The sequence below is a fragment of the Rattus rattus genome, chromosome 1 (genome assembly GCF_011064425.1).
Source record: "Rattus rattus isolate New Zealand chromosome 1, Rrattus_CSIRO_v1, whole genome shotgun sequence".
In the NCBI taxonomy this organism is placed as follows: domain Eukaryota; kingdom Metazoa; phylum Chordata; class Mammalia; order Rodentia; family Muridae; genus Rattus; species Rattus rattus.
The window spans coordinates 215354000-215371472 of NC_046154.1; the positions used below are offsets into that span (position 1 = coordinate 215354000).

Here is a 17473-nt window from a genome sequence, read left to right on the forward strand (position 1 = left end):
CATTGGTGCCCAACAAGGCCATCCTTTGCTACATATGTAGCTGGAGCCATGGTTCTGTTCATGTGTAATCTTTGGATGGTGGTTTAGTCCCTGGAAGCTCTGGTTGGTTGATATTGTTGTTCTTATGGGGTTGCAAACCCCTTCAGTTCATTCAATCCTTTCTCTAACTCCTCCAGTGGGTACCCTGTTCTTATATCAATGGTTGGCGTCCACCTCTGTATTTGTCAGGCTGGCAGAGCCCCATGGAGACAGCTATATCAGGCTCCTGTCAGCATGTACTTCTTGGCATCAGCAATATTGTCTGGGTTTGGCAGCTGTATGTATATGGGCTGGATCCCCGGGTGGGGCAGGCCCTGAATGGCCTTTCCTTCAGTCTCTGCTCCAAACCTTGTCTGCATATTTCCTCCTATGAATATTTTTGTTCACCTTCTAAGAAAGACTGAAGCATCTGTACTTTGGTTATCCTCCTTCTTGAGCTTCATTTGGTCTGTGGATTGTATCTTGGGTAATCTGAACTTTTGGGCTAATATCCACTTATTAGTGAGTACATACCATGTATGTTTTTTTGTGATTGGGTTACCTCACTGAGGATATTTTCTAGTTCCATCCATTTGCCTATTGTGTAAATGTACCACATTTTCTGTATCCATTCCTCTGTTGAAGGACATCTGGATTCTTTCCAGATTCTGGCTATTATAAATAAGGTTGCTATGAACATAGTAGAGCATGTGTCTTTGTTGTATGTTGGAGCATCTTTTGGGTATATGCCCAAGAGTAGTATAGCTGGGTCCTCAGGTTCAATGTCCAATTTTCTGAGGAATGTCCAGACTGATTTCCAGAGTAGTTGACCAGCTTGCAATTCCATCAACAATGGAGGAGTGTTCCTTTTTCTCCACATCCTCCCCAGCATCTGTTGTCACCTGAGATTTTTTTTTTTAGCCATTCTGACTGGTGTGAGGTAAAATCAGAGGGTTGTTTTGATTTTCATTTCCCTGATGACTAAGGATGTTGAACATTTCTTTAGGTGTTTCTTAGCCATTCCATATTCCTCAGTTGAGAATTCTTTGTTTCACTCTGTACCCCATCTTTTAAGAGGATCATTTGATTCTCTGGAGACTAACTTCTGGAGTTCATTGTATATATTGGATATTAGCTCTCTATTGGATGTTGTGTTGATAAAGATCTTTTCCCAATCTGTTGGTTGCCGTTTTGTCCTAATGACAGTGTCCTTTGCTTTAGAGAAGCTTTGCAGTTTCATGAGGTCCCATTTGATGATTCTTGATCTTAGAGCATAAGCCATTGGTGTTTTGTTCAGGAAGTTGTCCCCAGTGCCCATGTGTTCAAGGCTCTTCTCCACTTTTTCTTCTGTTAGTTTGAGTTTATCTGGTTTGATGTGGAGATCCTTGATCCACTTGGACTGAAGCTTTGTACAGGGTGGTAAGAATGGATTGATTTGCATTCTTCTACATGCCAACTTCCAGTTGAACCACCACCATTTGTTGAAAATGCTGTCTTTATTCCACTGGATGGTTTTAGCTCCTTTGTCAAAGATCGAGTGAACATAGGTGTGTGGGTTCAGTTCTATTCCATTGATCTACCTGCCTGTCTCTGTTCCAATACCATATAGTTTTTATCACAGTTGTTCTGTAATATATAGCATGAGGTCAGGAATGGTGATTCCCCCAGAAGTTCTTTTATTATTGAGAATAATTTTTGCTATTCTGAGTTTTTGGTTATTGCAAGTGAATTTGCAAATTGCTCTTTCTAACTCTAGGAAGAATTGAGTTGGAATTTTCATAGAGATTACATTCAATCTGTAGATTGCTTTTGGCAAGATGGCCATTTTACAATATTAATCCTGCCAATCCATGAGCACAGGAGATCTTTCTATCTCTGAGATTTTCTTCAATTTCTTTCTTCAGAGACTTGAAGTTCTTGTTATACAGATCTTTCACTTGCTTGGTTAGGGTCACACCAAGTTATTTTTTGTTATTTGTAACTATTGCGAAGGATGTCGTTTCCCTAATTTCTTTCTCAGCCTTTTATCCTTGGAGTAGAGGAAGGCTACTGATTTTTTTTTTAGTTAATTTTATATTCTGCCACTTTGCTGAAGTTGTTTATCAGCTGTAGGAGTTCTCAGGTTGAATTTTTGGGGCCACTTAAGTATACGATCCTATCATCTGCAAATAGTGATATTCTGACTTCTTCCTTTCCAATTTGTATCCCTTTGATCTCGTTTTGTTGTCTAATTGCTCTGGCTAGGACTTCAAATACTATCTTGAATAAGTAGGGGAGAGTGGGCAGCCCTGTTTAGTCCCTGCTTCAAGTTTCTCTCCATTTAGTTTGATGTTGGCTACTGGTTTGCTATATATTGCTTTTACTATGTTTAAGTATGGGCCTTGAATTCCTGATCTTTCTAAGATTTTTATCATGAAGGGGTGTTGAATTTTGTCAAATGTTTTCTCAGTACTTAATGAAATGATCTTTTTTTTTAGTTTGTTTATACAGTGCATTATATTGATGGATTTCTGTATATTGAGCCATCGTGCATCCCTGGGATGAAGCCTACTTGATCATCATGAATGCTCCTTTTGATGTGTTTTTGGATTCGGTTTGTGAGAATATTATTTAGTATTTTTGCATCAATATTCGTAAGGGAAATTGGTTTGAAGTTCTCTTTCTTCGTAGGGTCTTTGTGTGGTTTAGGTATAAATAATTGTGGCTTCACAGAATGAATTGGACAGTGTTCCTTCTGTTTCTATTTTGTGGAATAGTTTGAAGAATATTGGAATTAGGTCTTCTTTGCTGGTCTGATAGAATTCTGCACTAAACCCATCTGGACCTGGGCTCTTTTTGGTTGGGAGACTTTTAATGACTGCTTCTATTTCTTTATGAGTTATGGGGTTGTTTAGATACTTTATCGGATTCTGATTTAACTTTGGTACCTGGTATCTGTCTAGGAAATTGTCCATTTCCTCCACATTCTCCAATTTTGTTGAATTATAGACTTTTCTATTAGGATCTGATGATTTTTTTTTTTAATTTCCTCAATTTCTGTTGTTATGTTTCCCTTTTCATTTCTGATTTTGTTAATTTGGATACTCTCTGTGCCCTCTGGTTAGTCTGGCTAAGGGTTTATCTATCTTTTGATTTTCTCAAAGAACCAGCTCCTGGTTTTGTTGATTCTTTTTATAGTTCTTTTTGTTTAAATTTGGTTGATTTCAGCCCTGAGTTGATTATTTCTTGATTTCTACTCCTCTTGGGTGTATTTGCTTCTTTTTGTTCAACAGCTTTCAGATGTGCTGTCAAGATGCTAGTGTTTGCTTTCTCCTGAGTTTCTTTTTGGAGGCACTCAGAGCTATGAGTTTTCCTCTTAGTACTGCTTTCAGTGTGTCCTATAAGTTTGGGTATGTTGTGCCTTCATTTTCATCAAATCCTAAAACGCCTTTAATTTCTTCCTTTATTTCTCACTTGACCAAGTTATCATTGAGTATATAGTTGTTCAGCTTTCTGTTGTTATTGTTGTTATTGAAGACCAGCCTTAGTCCATGGTGATCTCATAGAATGCATGGGATTATTTCAGTCTCCTTGTATCTATTGCTGCCTGTTTTGTGACTGATTATATGCTCAATTTTGGAGAAGGTACCATGAGGTGCAGAGAAGAAGGTATATCCTTTTGTTTTAGGATGAAGTGTTCTACAGATATTCATTAAATCCATTTGGTTCCTAGCTTCTGTGAGTTTCTCTGTCTCTCTGTGTAGTTTCTGTTTTCATGATCTGTCCATTGATAAGAGTGGTGTGTTCCAGCCAGGGCCACTCTCGTCTGGAGTACTAATCACCAGGACCCCCCTCCAGGGCAGCCAGAAGCCCTTTCTTGCTAGGCTTCCTTAGGAGCAGGGATCAAATTGCACCTGTCCCTGACTCAGAGCCCAGTCATAGAGGCTCTAAGAAGCCAAGCCAACAACTCCTACGACTTTTCAGCTAGCTGGGCCACGCAACCTGAAGAGTCCCACCGCTAATCCCACCCTAACGAGTCACCTCCCTTCCCTAGCCAGTATGTCGCAGAGGTTAGACACTAGAGGGGAAGAGCTGTCGGGGAACGGAACAAAGTGGTTTCCTTTTCCTTTATTTTTTTTTCTTTGAAAAATGTGTAATTTATTAAGGTGATTTTGCTCAATCCAAATAAAACTTAATTTATTGAAGACATCAAAAAAAAAAAAAAAGAGTGGTGTGTTCCAATCTCCCACTATTATTGTGTGAGGCACAATGTGTGCTTTGAGCTTTAGTAAGGTTTCTTTTATGAATGTAGGTGCCCCAGCATTTGGAGCATAGATATTAAAGATTGAGAGTTCATCTTGGTGGATTTTTCCTTGAATATTCCTTCATATTCCATGAATATGAAGTGTCCTTCCTTAATCTTTTTTTGATAACTATTGGTTGAAAGTTGATTCATTCGATATTAGAATGGCTACTCAGCTTGTTTCTTAGGACGATTTGCTTAGAAAATTGTTTTCTAGCCTTTTACTCTGAGGTAGTGTCTGTCTTTGTCACTGAGGTGTGTTTCTTGTATGCAGCAAAATGCTAGGTCCTGTTTTTGTTATTATTCTCTATTATTCTATGTCTTTTTTTGGGAAGTCGAGTTCATTGGTGTTAAGCGATATTAAGGAATAGTGATTGCTGTTTCCTGTTATTTATATTTTTAGAGGTGGAATTGTGTTTGTGTGGTTGTCTTCTTTTGAGTTAGTTGAAACTAGATTATTTTCTTGCTTTTCTAAGATATACTTTTCCTCCTTGTGTTGGAGTTTTCCATTTTTTATTCTTTGTAGGACTCGATTTCCCAGAAAGATATTTTGTAAATTTGGTTTTGTCATGGAATATCTTGGTTTTTCCATCTATGGTAATTGAGAGTTTTGCTGGATACAGTAGCTTGGACTGGCATTTGTGTTCTCTTAGGGTCTGTACGATATCCGCCTAGGATCTTCTGGCCTTTGTAGTCTCTAGTGAGAGTTCTGGTGTAATTCTGATAGGTCTGCCTTTGTATGTTACTTGACCATTTTCCCTTACTGCTTTTAATATTCTTTCTTTCTTTTTTGTGTTTGGTGTTTTGACTATTATGTGTCAGGAGGAATTTCTTTTCTGGTCCTATCTACTTGGAATTCTGTAGACTTCTTGTATATTTATGGGCATCTCTTTCTTTAGGTTAGTGAAGTTTCCTTCTATAATTTTGTTGAAGATATTTACTTGCCCTTTATGTTGGGAGTCTTTGCTCTTTTCTATACCTATTATCCTTAGGTTTGATCTTCTCATTGTGTCCTGGATTTCCTGGATGTTTTGGCTTAGAAGCTTTTTGGTTTTCATATTTTCTTTGACTGTTGTGTCAGTGTTTTCTATGGTATCTTCTACCCCTGAGATTCTCTCTTCTATCTCTTGTATTTTGTTGGTGATGTTTGCTCCATGACTCCTGATCTCTTTCCTAGGTTTTCTATCTCCAGCATTGTCTCCCTTTGTAATTTCTTTATTGTTTCTATTTCCATTTTTAGATCCTGAATGGTTTTATTCAATTCCTTCACCTGTTTGGTTGGGTTTTCCTGTAACCCTGTAAGGTATTTTTGTGTTTCCTCTTTAAGAGTTCCTACCTGTTTACTTGTGTTTCTTTTGTATTTCTTTAAGTGAGCTATATTTATCCTTCTTAAAGTCCTTTAACATCGTGAGTTGTGATATTAAATTGAAATCTTGTTTTTCTGATATGTTGGGGGTATCTCGGGCTTGCTGTAGGGGTAGAACTGGGTTCTGATGATGCCACTTGGCCTTGGTTTTGTTGCTGAGGTTCTTGCTCTATCTTCTCACCATCTGCTTATGTTTGGTGTCAGCTGGTCTTGACGTCTCTGACAGTGGCTTGACCCTCCTGTAAGCCTGTGTGTCAGTACTCCTAGAGACTCACTTTCTCCCGGTGGGATCTGGGTACAGAGAGCTGTGTCACAGAGAAAGCTCTGGTTGCAGGCAGAAACAGGAAGTATCCTGTCCTAGACTGCTCCTCAGTTCTTGTGTCCTGAGGTCTCCAGACAGTTTCCTCTTGGGCCAGGAATGTGAGCAGAAGTGGTGGTCTCACTTGTGCTCTCAGGATTGCCTGCACTTCTGAGAATCCAGCTCTTTCCCCAAGGAATCTGGGTACAGAGAGATGTGGCACTGGGTCAGCTCTGGGTGCAGAAACCAGAAGGGCCCTAATTGGTTCTTGATTTGGTCAATAAAGATGGCAGAAGCTAAATGCTGGGTAAAGGACAAGGTGAGATTTGCTGGCCGGACAGGAGGACAAGGGAATGCGAAGTGTTTTCTTCACTTTGCTGAGATGGACAGCAAAAACCTCCTGACATCCTGGCTATTCCTAGTTGCCCTAGCTGACTCATGTCAGTTCAGTGGAGGCCTGTTGGTTTCTGCTATATCACACCATGGCTGCTGATTTGAGGTACTTGACACTACTGAACTGGACTGCTGGTATCCTGACAATGGAGAGTAAAATTGCCCCAAAGAACTACTTCTGAAGAGGTCCATATGCCTTTGGCTTCTACCTTTGGGCAATGGGCTAAAAGGGAGAGGGGGTGGTTGAAGCATTTGAGAACCCTTCTTAAAAGTAGGTTTTAAGAAAGTCTGAGCCAAAAGCCCCCTGCATGATCTTTAACACTTAGAAGTAAAACTCAAGCAAGGACTACAAGAATTGGTAACACCCAAGGGAGCCCACTCCACATACAGTAAGTGTAAGTCTACAGGAGATGTTTCTTAGACAAATGTATCTTGGTAATATTTGCTCTTGAGAAAAGAACATTGTTCAGATGTAAGCCAGTCTTTGGCTTCCTCTAGCATCTGCCTACAGCCAGGGAAGACCAGCTAGTATTGTTTTAGCATAAACATGAAATGATGGGTAAATATCTCTTCTGTCCCCATTTGGAAGCCACATGGATGGGGCATCATGGTGACTTTTTGCTATTACAAGAGCTTACAAAGTGGCTGGTTTTGGAGTCATTTTTCTAGAGAGTAACCTTAGAGGTACTAGGAAAAACAGAAATCTAATGGAAGGGGCCCTTGTAATCCTAGGAAGAGACCAATGAGTTTGGACATTGTAATCCTTTTAAGACACAAGCCAAGGACACCTGACAGTTGAGATCTTTTAGAGGATCTCTGATGGGTACCCCAATACTGCCACTGAATACAAATACAACTAGAAAAACCAGATGGGCTATTTTCCCAATCCTAGTAAGGTTACCTCTTCAGAGGGGGTGGGATAAGAACCAGAGGTAGTAGTTTTGTAGGCAGGTTAGAATAAAATGGCCTCAAAGAAAAGAAGCCTGTTTCTTTCTTCTTTTTCTTTTTTTTTTTTTAAAGATTTATTCATTTTATTTTTACAAGTACACTGTAGCTGTCTTCATGCACATGAGAAGAGGGCATTGGATCCCATTTACAGATGGTTGTGAGCCACCATGTGGTTGCTCGGAATTGAACTCAGGACCTCTGGAAGAGTAGTTAACGCTCTTAACCAGTGAGCCATCTCTCCAGACCCAAGCCTGTTGCTTCTTGAGTAAAAGGCAGAAGTGTCACTTGAATCATTAGCATTTTCATTCTTACTAAAGTTTAAAGATGCAAAAGTGTTTTCAGAGTTCTGATCTCTGAAATAAGTGGGTTTACTTGCTTTAGGAAGGAGAAACAGTAAAAGTAGTGATGAAATCTTATTAAGAGTGGAAGCCCCAAGAAGAAGAGAACAGCATCTATGACCTATGGGCAGGTTTAACATTCTACTAGAGACAAACCAATACCTAAGCCAAGGAACCATTCAATGATGCAGGATTCACCCTAAGTCATTGGCACAGGAGACAGTTTCATGAACAGAACACCAATGGCTCAGACTCTAAGATCAAGAAGTAAAATATGGGACCTCAGGAAACTGCAAAGCTTCTCTAGCAGAGGACACTGTCAATAGGACAAAATGGTAGCCTACAGTTTGGGAAAGGACCAACCCTACATCAGACAGAGGATTAATACCCTGCAATAGTATCTAGGGATACTTTAGTGCCACCATGGTAGTTCTGGGAACCAAACCCAGGTCTTCTGCAAGAGCAATAACTGTTCTTATCTGCTCAGCCATCACTCTTGTCTTAAGTATGACAGATTTTCAAAATTTTACACACACACACACACACACACACACACACACACACACACACACACACACGCTGAAAACAGGTGTTAAGGAAATTGAAGTTTGCTTTAAAGTCAGTCTTTGGGAGTTGGGAGATGACACTGATGAATGCTAGTTGGATTCGGTCAGCCTGACACAAGCTAGAGTCAAACTGGCCTGTGGGCAAATGTGTAGGGTATTTTCTTGATTAATGATTGATATCATAGTACCCATCAGCTGTGTTTGGTGCCATCCTGGCAAGTAATCCTGACTTGTATAAGAGTGGAATCTTAGCAAGTCATGAGATCAGAGCAGTTCCTTAGTCAAAGTTCTATTGCCGTGAAGAGACACCATGACCACACCATCTCTTATAAGGAAATCATATAATTAGGGCTTGCTACTATTTTCAGAGGTTTGGGCCATTATTGTCATGACGGAGAGTATGGTGGCACACAGGAAACACGGGCTGGATTTGGAGCCATGAACTCCAAATCCAGATCCACAGGCAGCAGGAAGAGAGACACTGGGCCTGACTTTGAAGCTGCAAAGCCCATCTCCAGTGACTTGCTTCCTACAAGGCCTTGTGTACTCCAACATGGCTAAAGGTTTATGATGGTTTATATATGCTCTGCCCAGGGAGTGCACTATTAGAAGTTGTGGCTCTGGGGGCTGGAGAGATGGCTCAGTGGTTAAGAGCACCTGACTACTCTTCCAGAGATCCTGAGTTCAATTCCCAGCAACCACATGGTGGCTCACAACCATCTGTAAAGAGATTCGATGCCTTCTTCTGGTGTATCTGAAGACAGCTACAGTCTACTTATTTATTATAAATGAATAAATCTTTAAAAAAAAGGGTGTGGCTCTATTGGAGTAGGTGTGTCACTGTGGGTGTGGGCTTTAATACACTAGTCCTAGCTTCCTGGAGGTCAGTATTTTGCTAGCAACCTTCAGATGAAGATGTAGAACTCTCAGCTCCTCCTGCCTGGATGCTGCCATGTTCCTGCCTTGATGATAATGGACTGAATCTCTGAACCTGTGAGCAGCCCCAATTAAATGTTGTCCTTATAAGAGTTGCCTTGGTTATGGTGTCTGTTCACAGCAATAAAACCTTAACTAAGACAAGGTCCTAGTCTCTATTTACACAGCACTACTCTCTAATGACTGCACATCCAAACGTATGACCTTGTGAATACCATTCTTATTAAAATTACCACAGTCAGAAAGCAGCATTTACCAAGTTGACAGCATATGTGGAATGAGCAAGCCTATAGTTTATATTTATGTCAGGGGTCTTCATTACAAAGGAGGTTCTTATGTGGCTAGTAAAAGACTTTGTGTACTACATACCCAGGATACATTAGTTCATACCTTGTGAATGAAGGAAAACTAAATTAGTGGGTGCACAATTTAGGGAAATTACCTTGTGCTAACTTGCTCACATGGGTAAGTGCAAATGTAGTTGGTTCACTTCAGTCTGGTGGTATTATTGAGACACAGTCCATTTGGCTTGGTTTCTGTAAATCATAAAACACTGAGCAGGTACTGTTTGAGGAGGGATTATGCCACTGTGGGGGCAGGCTTTATGGTCTCCTATGCCCAGGCTCTGGCCAGTGTGAAATGAATGGACCTCCTCCGAGATTCTTTTGCACAAGAGTCTCTTCCTTGCTCCCTGAAAATCAAGTATAAGATTTCTCAGCTGCGCCTCCAGCCTCAAGTCTGTACACTGCTTTGCTTTCTGTCATGATTCTAATGGACAAAAACCTCTGAAACCATTATCAGCTCCAATAAAATGTTGGCCTTTATAAGATTTGCCTTGGTCATGGTGTCTCTTCACAGCAATAAAACCGTAACTTTAAGACGATAGTTAGTACCAGGGACTGGGGTTTTGCTATGATAGGCCTGACCATCCTTTTGTTTGGAAACATGTAGATTTGGGGATTTTGGATTAAGAAAGTGAAGGAACCAGCCTAGCTGGATCCTTTTTGTGATCAGACTTCATTTTATGTCCAGCATATCCTTAGTTTCAACTTAGTAATTGGATAAATCGCAACTTGTTCCAGGAACCCCCCTTGATAACAAGAAATGGCAAATGCCATGTTCAAGTTCTCTCTCTCTCTCTCTCTCTCTCTCTCTCTCTCTCTCTCTCTCTCTCTCTCTCTGTGTGTGTGTGTATCAAGTTTATGATGCTAGCTAAATTGTTATGCAGACTATGACTTCTGAAATGTTTTTCTTCTGAAATGTCAACCAGTTATGTAATTGCCAAGTTGGAAGTCACCTCACCCTGCTTAGCACCCAGATTAGCACCTTTTATACCTATCCATGGCATTGGACAGGTTGGAGAGATCTGTGCTCGAGCTTGAATAAAGACTCTTGGCTTTTGCATAAGAGCTAGGAGTTGGCCCTCTGGTGGTCTTTGGTGGCCTGCAGAGAGCCCAGAGTCTGGTCATAACCATAACAGTGGAATGGTTTAAGTGGGGCTTAATGGTCCATACAAGTAAAAGCATAGAAGACAGTGGTGCTGAGGGTGATTTAAACTCTGAAGGTCTGGTTCAAGAGATTTCAAAGGAGAAGCATTTTAGTATGTTGCTTGGACATTATTCTTGTGATAAAGATTGTGGCTGGTCTTCACCCTTGTTTGAAGAGTCTTCCTGAGGCCAAGGTGAAGAGATTTAGAGCAGTTGCGTTGACTAAGGAAATCTCACAACAGCCTAGTGTAGACTCTGTCCTGTTGTTCACTCTTATTAAGAAACCATTTTGCAAAGGAGGAAGATGAGGAAGGACAGATACAAAATGTATGGTTCAAGGATTAAAGCGGCACCAGGAAGTGCAATGGAGCTAAATCCTGAGTTCAAGCATGTAGATTGGAGATATTAAATGGAATTAAGAGAATGATGACCTCAGACAAGATCCTTCCCAACAAAGCTTACTTTTTATCAATTGTGGTTTTAGGCCATAGTTATATCAGATCTGGCATTATTATGAACTAGTTATTTTTTCATTTGGACATAATGAGATATGAGTGTGTGTCGATTTGACAAATGATGAATTATGATGTCTTTTCTCTTTTCTCAATTTGACCGTGTCTGGAATGAACTACAAGCCACAAGTGGCGGGCACACAAGTGATCCAGATCTCCAGGCAAGAGGATAACATGTTTTGATCATATCTTGAGTCTGAAAGATATAGACTTTTGTTCTGGATCTTGAGATGTGATGACACATTCTTTTGGTCCAGATCAAAACAAGCCTTTAATACAGATCTTGAAGTATAGTGGTTATGCTTATAATGTAAAAATGGGTCTAGGTCTGCTGGTACAGGGCTTTAATTTCAATACTCAGGAAACAGAGGAAAGGAGATCTCTGAATTCCAGGCCAGTCCAGACTACACAGCAATTCTCAGGTGAAGAAAAGCTTAGGTCCATATATGGAGTCAGTGGTATGCAGATGTCTTGACTTGAAGGCCAGCCTGGTCTACAGAGCATGGTCCAGGTAAAGAAAAGCTCAGGTCTAGGCATCTTGTTAAGTACATTTAAACGAAGCAATCAGGACACAGAGTCATGAGCCTCTTTCAGTTCAAGGACAGCCTGGATTCTAGAGCAGATTCCAAGTCATCCAAACTTGGGCAGTGAAGGCAATCATGGAAAACGGAAAGCTGGTGAAGATGTAATTGAACGAGGGGGCCATGTTCCAGCCTCAGCAAGCAGCAGAAGTTGGCCACTTAGGCCACATGGCTTTGGCTTTGGAGCCTCGAATAGATGTGGTTACAGAATCTTCCCTTCCTGACTAAGGAAAGCCTGGAGGCTAGATATATAGTGTGTGTCTGTCTTAGTTAGGGTTTCTATCGCTGTGAAAAGACACCATAACCAAGGAAACTCTTATAAAGAAGAACATTTAACTGGGCCTGGCTTGTGGGTTCAAGGGTTCAGTTTGAAATCAATCAGGAGAATATTGTCATCCCCAGGCAGCTAGAAGGGAGCTCTCAAATCCCACTCCCACAGTTGCACACTTCCTCCAACAAGGCCACACCTACGACATGAAGTCCACACCTCCAAATAGTGCCACTCTCTGGGCCCAGCATATTCAAACTACCCCATTCCACTGTGTGGCCCCATAGGCTTGTTTAGATGTGAGTTTATAAAGGCCATACCTAAACATAGCATCATGTAAAATACATTTCGTTGAACTTTGAAAGTCCCCATAGCCTATAGCAGTCTCAGCAATGTTAAAAGTCCAAAGTTCAAAGTCTCTTCAGAGACTCATCCAATCACTTAACTGTAATCCCCTATAAAGTCAAAATCAAAAGGCAGATAACATACCTTAAACATCACAGGATATAAATACCATTCCAAAATGTCACAGTGAGGAAATATTAGGAGAAACAAGATAAAAACCACCTTGGCAAGCTCCAAACTGCGTCTCCAAGTCTGTATCAAACTGTTCATCAGATTTCAAACTCCTTTCATCTTGGCTGACTGCAGCACAATTCTCCTTGTCTGATTACCCTCCCTGTTAGCAGCTTTCCTCAGCAGATACCCATGGCTCTGGCATCTTGAACATCTTGGGCTTGCAAAGGCAACTTCAACATTACAGCTTCTTGCTCAAATATTTGGGACTCACACATCTTCTGGGCTCCTCCAAAGGGCTGGCATCACTTCCCCAGCTCTGCTCTCTGTAGCACTCTAGGCTCTGGTTGAGTCTACTCCACTGCTGCTGCTGTTCTTGGTGATCATCCCATGGTACTGGCATTGCCAATACACTGGAGTCTTCTGCTGCAACTAGGCTTTACCAGTAAGCCTCTCACAGGCTCTCTTCATGGTGCCAATCCTCAACTTTTTTCGCCTGACTCCTTCAGTCCTGGACCATCAACTGCAACTAAGGCTGCACTGCACCTTCACCAATGTCCTTCCCTGGCCCATCATACTACCAGGCCTTAGCTGTTCCTCATGACCCCTTCATTCCATCAAAACCAATACCACCTGGGGTTGGGATGCATGGTGTGAAATTCACAAAGAATAAAACGTGTCCCTGTGGTATTTTCTTAGTTATTGATTGATGAGAGGGTGTCCAGCCCAATTTGGGTTGTGGTGGTCCTGGCTTGTATAAGAAAGCAGACTCAGCAAAACACGAGCAACAAGTCAGGAAGAAGCACCTCCATGGTCTCTGCCTCAGCTTCTTCTGCCTCTGTGTTTCTGCTTAAGTTTCTGCTCTCCCTGTTTTTGATAATGAACTGTTGTAGAAAACTGTGAATGAAACAAAATCTTTTCTACTCACTTTGCTAAATATGCAATGTTTGTTTAAATGCTCATTCATATTTCAGAGAGTATAGGATCCATCATACAGAAAACATCTAAAATAGTTGAGAAGGATACAATGTCAGAATATTCCTTTTCCATAGCTTGTATATGTCAGAACAACTCAAACATGAAAATAAAAGTGCAGGCTCTTAGGTATGGTTGGGCAGACATAAGAATGGACATCACAGGTGGAACAGAGCAATCACAACAGTCTTAGGGAAAAACAGGCGGGGAGGCTTCCAGTTGGGCACAGGCATGGTATGAGGCAGTAACACCCAGCTTCACTTGTATCTGCAGCCTCCTGCAGTCATAGCTCATTAGTAAGAGGAGATTGCTTAGTCCCCAGAAATCTATTCTTCATTGATCTGCTTGAGTGTCTCTTGGTATTATGTGTTAGTAGTCATAACTCTTGCAATGCCATATGGAATTCAGTGGGCCCATAAATGAGATGTGTGATCCTCCTTTTCTGTTTCCTTCTTAAAACACTTGAGACTGCATTTGAATGTCTGTGATATGGAATAGATGTGTGGAGCACCCAGAATTATGTAAATATCGCCTCAGTGATATGTGCATTTACAGTGCAGTCAGTCTCACCATTTTCATGATGTATGTATGGACTATTTTAGGATGCAGTGACCTATGAGGATTTGTGTGTGAACTTCTCTCCAGAAGAGTGGGCTTTGCTGGATCCTTCTCAGAAGAGTCTCTACAAAGACGTGATGCTGGAAACGTGCAGGAACCTCACTGCTATAGGTAAGAATGTGAGTTTTCCTTCACTTTCTAAGCAAGGGGTCTAGTCTTTCTTAGTTATTGGTATACTTTTGTAATCTCTATTGTCAAAGAGGAAGAATGTAGTAAATAATCAGACATGCCTCTCAGATTAAGTTAAAATTTGCACAGTATCAAATAATATATTATACATTTTCTGGTACTATATTTTAGGCTACAAGTGGGAAGTCCACAATATTGAAGAACGTTATCAAAGTTCTGGAAGACATAGAAGGTAATTTTCATGTGGAAGCTGATATAAATGCATCACTGAAGAAAATTTAATGTGTCCTGAAGTTTTAAAGAAAAGCAACAGTGGGAATAAGCACAGGTTTAAGTACACTGATGAGCACTCAACTCTCAGAAGACCATGCCCTTTCATTTCAGGGAGTTGAGCTATGTTTGTAAGGGATTCTTCTAAGAAAAAAGACAACCAAACAAAAACTTAGCCCATTACACTCTTTTAGTCATAGCCCCATGACAGCCATGAGGTGGAACTGTCAATCTATTTAGTTTCATCCCATTTAAGTATCCTTAAAAGCATGCACATTGATTCGGGGTCCAGTGAATGTCCAATACCTTTTATAAGCAAACAGTTCATAGTAAAGCTAGTGTCACTCTGTCCTTACCGTGACTTTCCAAAGTTTAGTGAGAGGAACAGTTTATGGGAAACAAGGAGGTTGTTGTCATGGAGAAGCCTTAATCCCTATAGCATATGTCTGTGGGGGAGAAAAATTTCACAGATGTGACTGCAGTATAAAATTCTTTTATTTTTTTTATTTCTCCTTTAATAGGTGTAACATTTGTCACTCTGGACCCCAGCCTTGTGAGTGTAAGAGATATGGAAAGAAGCCATGTACCTTTGCAAGTAACAGTGTTCTTCAAACAGATGAAAGATTCCACACTGAAGGGAAACCCTGTGAGTGTAATCTGTGCAGTAAACCCTTTCCAACTCTTAGTAGTCTTCAACAACATGATAGAAGTCACCCTAGGAAAAAACTCTGTGAATGTAATCACTGTGGTAAAACTTTTCCAAGTCGCAGTTCTCTTCGAGTACATGAAAGAACTCATACAGGAGAGAAACCCTATGACTGTAATGAATGTGGTAAAGCCTTTTCAACTCGCAGTCATCTTCAAATACACCAAAGAACTCATACTGGAGAGAAACCTTATGATTGCGGTGAATGTGGTAAAGCCTTTGCAAGTAAAGGTAATCTTCAAGTACACCAAAGAACTCACACAGGGGAGAAACCGTATTGCTGCAGTGAATGTGGTAAAGCATTTGCTACTCATAATAATCTTCAAATACATGAAATAATTCACACTGGAGAAAAACCCTATGAATGTAGTGAATGTGGTAGAGCCTTTGCATACAGCAGAGCTCTTAAAGCACATGAGAAAACTCACACTGGAGAGAAACCCTATGAGTGTCACCAATGCAGCAAAGCCTTTGCAGGTCGTGCTAGTCTTCGAAATCATCAAAAACATCATACTGGAGAGAAGCTCTTTGTATGTACACAATGTGGTAAAGCCTTCATAAGTCAGAGTGTTCTTCAGAGGCACGAAGGAACTCACACTGGTGAGAAGCCGTATGAATGTAGTCAGTGTGGTAAGGCCTTTGCACTCCTCAGTTATCTTCAAATACACAAAAGAACTCACACTGGTGAGAAACCATATAAATGTAATCAGTGTGGTAAAGCCTTTACAAGTCATGCTAATCTTCAAAATCATGAAAAACATCACACTGGAGAGAAACCCTATGGATGTAATCAATGTGGTAAAGCCTTTGTATGTACTAGCAGTCTTCAAATACATGAAAGAAGTCATACTGGGGAGAAACCCTATGAATGTAATCAGTGTGGTAAAGCCTTTACAAGTCGCAGTTATCTTCAAATACATGAAAGAATTCATACCGGAGAGAAACCCTATGGATGCAAGCGATGTGGTAAAGTCTTTGCGTATAGTAGTAGTCTTCAAATACATGAAAGAAGTCACACTGGAGAGAAACTTTATAAATGTACTCAGTGTGGTAAAGCTTTTGCAAGTCGCAGTTATCTTCAAATACACAAAAGAGTTCACACTGGAGAGAAACCCTATGAATGTAGTCATTGTGGTGAAGCCTTTGCAAGTCGTGCTAGTCTTCAGAATCATGAAAAACATCATACTGGAGAGAAACCCTATGAATGCAAGCAATGCGGTAAGATCTTTGCCCGTCGCAGTAATCTTCAAGTACACGAAAGAATTCATACTGGAGAAAAACCTCATGCATGTCAGCAATGTGGTAAGGCCTTTGTCTTAAAGCGAGATCTTCAAATACATGAAAGAACTCATACTGGAGAGAAACCGTATAGATGTAAGCAATGTGGTAAGGCCTTTGTATGTAGTAGCAGTCTTAAAATACATGAAAGACGTCACACTGGAGAGAAACCTTGTGAATGTAATCACTGTGGTAAAGCCTTTTCAAGTCACAGTTATCTTCAAGTACACAAAAGAGTTCATACTGGAGAGAAACCATATGAATGTAATCTTTGTGGTAAAGCCTTTGTAAGTCACAGTTATCTCCAAGTACACAAAAGGGCTCATACTGGACAGAACCCAAATAAATGTAATCAATGTGGTAAAGCCTTTGTAAGTCACAGTTACCTTCAAATACATAAAAGACTTCATACTGGAGAGAAACCCTATGGATGTAATCAATGTGGTAAAGCCTTTACATATAACCGAGATCTTCATAGGCATGAAATAATTCACACTGGAGAGAAACCTTATGGATGTAATCAGTGTGGTAAAGCCTTTACAAGCCGAAGTTATCTTCAGATACACAGAAGAGTTCATACTGGAGTGAAACCATAAGAATGTACTCAGTGTGGTAAAGCCTTTGCGTATCACACTAGTCTTTGTAATCACAAAAAATCTCACACTGGAGAGAAATCCTATGGATGCAATTGATGCAATGAAAGTTTGACTTCTCAGTATAATCTTGAAACACATCGCAGACTGAATATTTGAGAAAAGCCCAAGATATAATCAGTGACATAATACCCCTACATGTCATAGTCTTCTTCAAAGTCATGAAAGTGGGGTTGGGGATTTATCTCAGTGGTAGAGCGCTTGCCTAGGAAGCGAAGGCCCTGGGTTCGGTCCCCAGCTCCGAAAAAAAGAACCAAAAAAAAAAAAAAAAGTCATGAAAGCGTTCCTACTGGAAATAACCAGTCCAATAAGTGCACTAAAGCCTTGCACACCAA

At 40.5% G+C, this 17473-nt stretch overlaps 1 protein-coding gene across 1 annotated transcript in view; it reads left to right on the forward strand.

Moving 5' to 3' along the window:
* LOC116886225 (zinc finger protein 431-like) overlaps nt 1–17186 on the forward strand; it is a 30690-nt gene extending 13504 nt beyond the window's left edge. Inside the window, exons 2-4 of the mRNA XM_032887659.1 lie at nt 14087–14213; nt 14403–14463; nt 15023–17186. Coding sequence (XP_032743550.1) covers nt 14087–14213; nt 14403–14463; nt 15023–17081 — 2247 coding nt within the window. The 3' untranslated portion in view covers nt 17082–17186. The remainder of the gene's footprint in view (nt 1–14086; nt 14214–14402; nt 14464–15022) is intronic.
* The last annotated feature ends 287 nt before the right edge of the window (nt 17187–17473 follow it).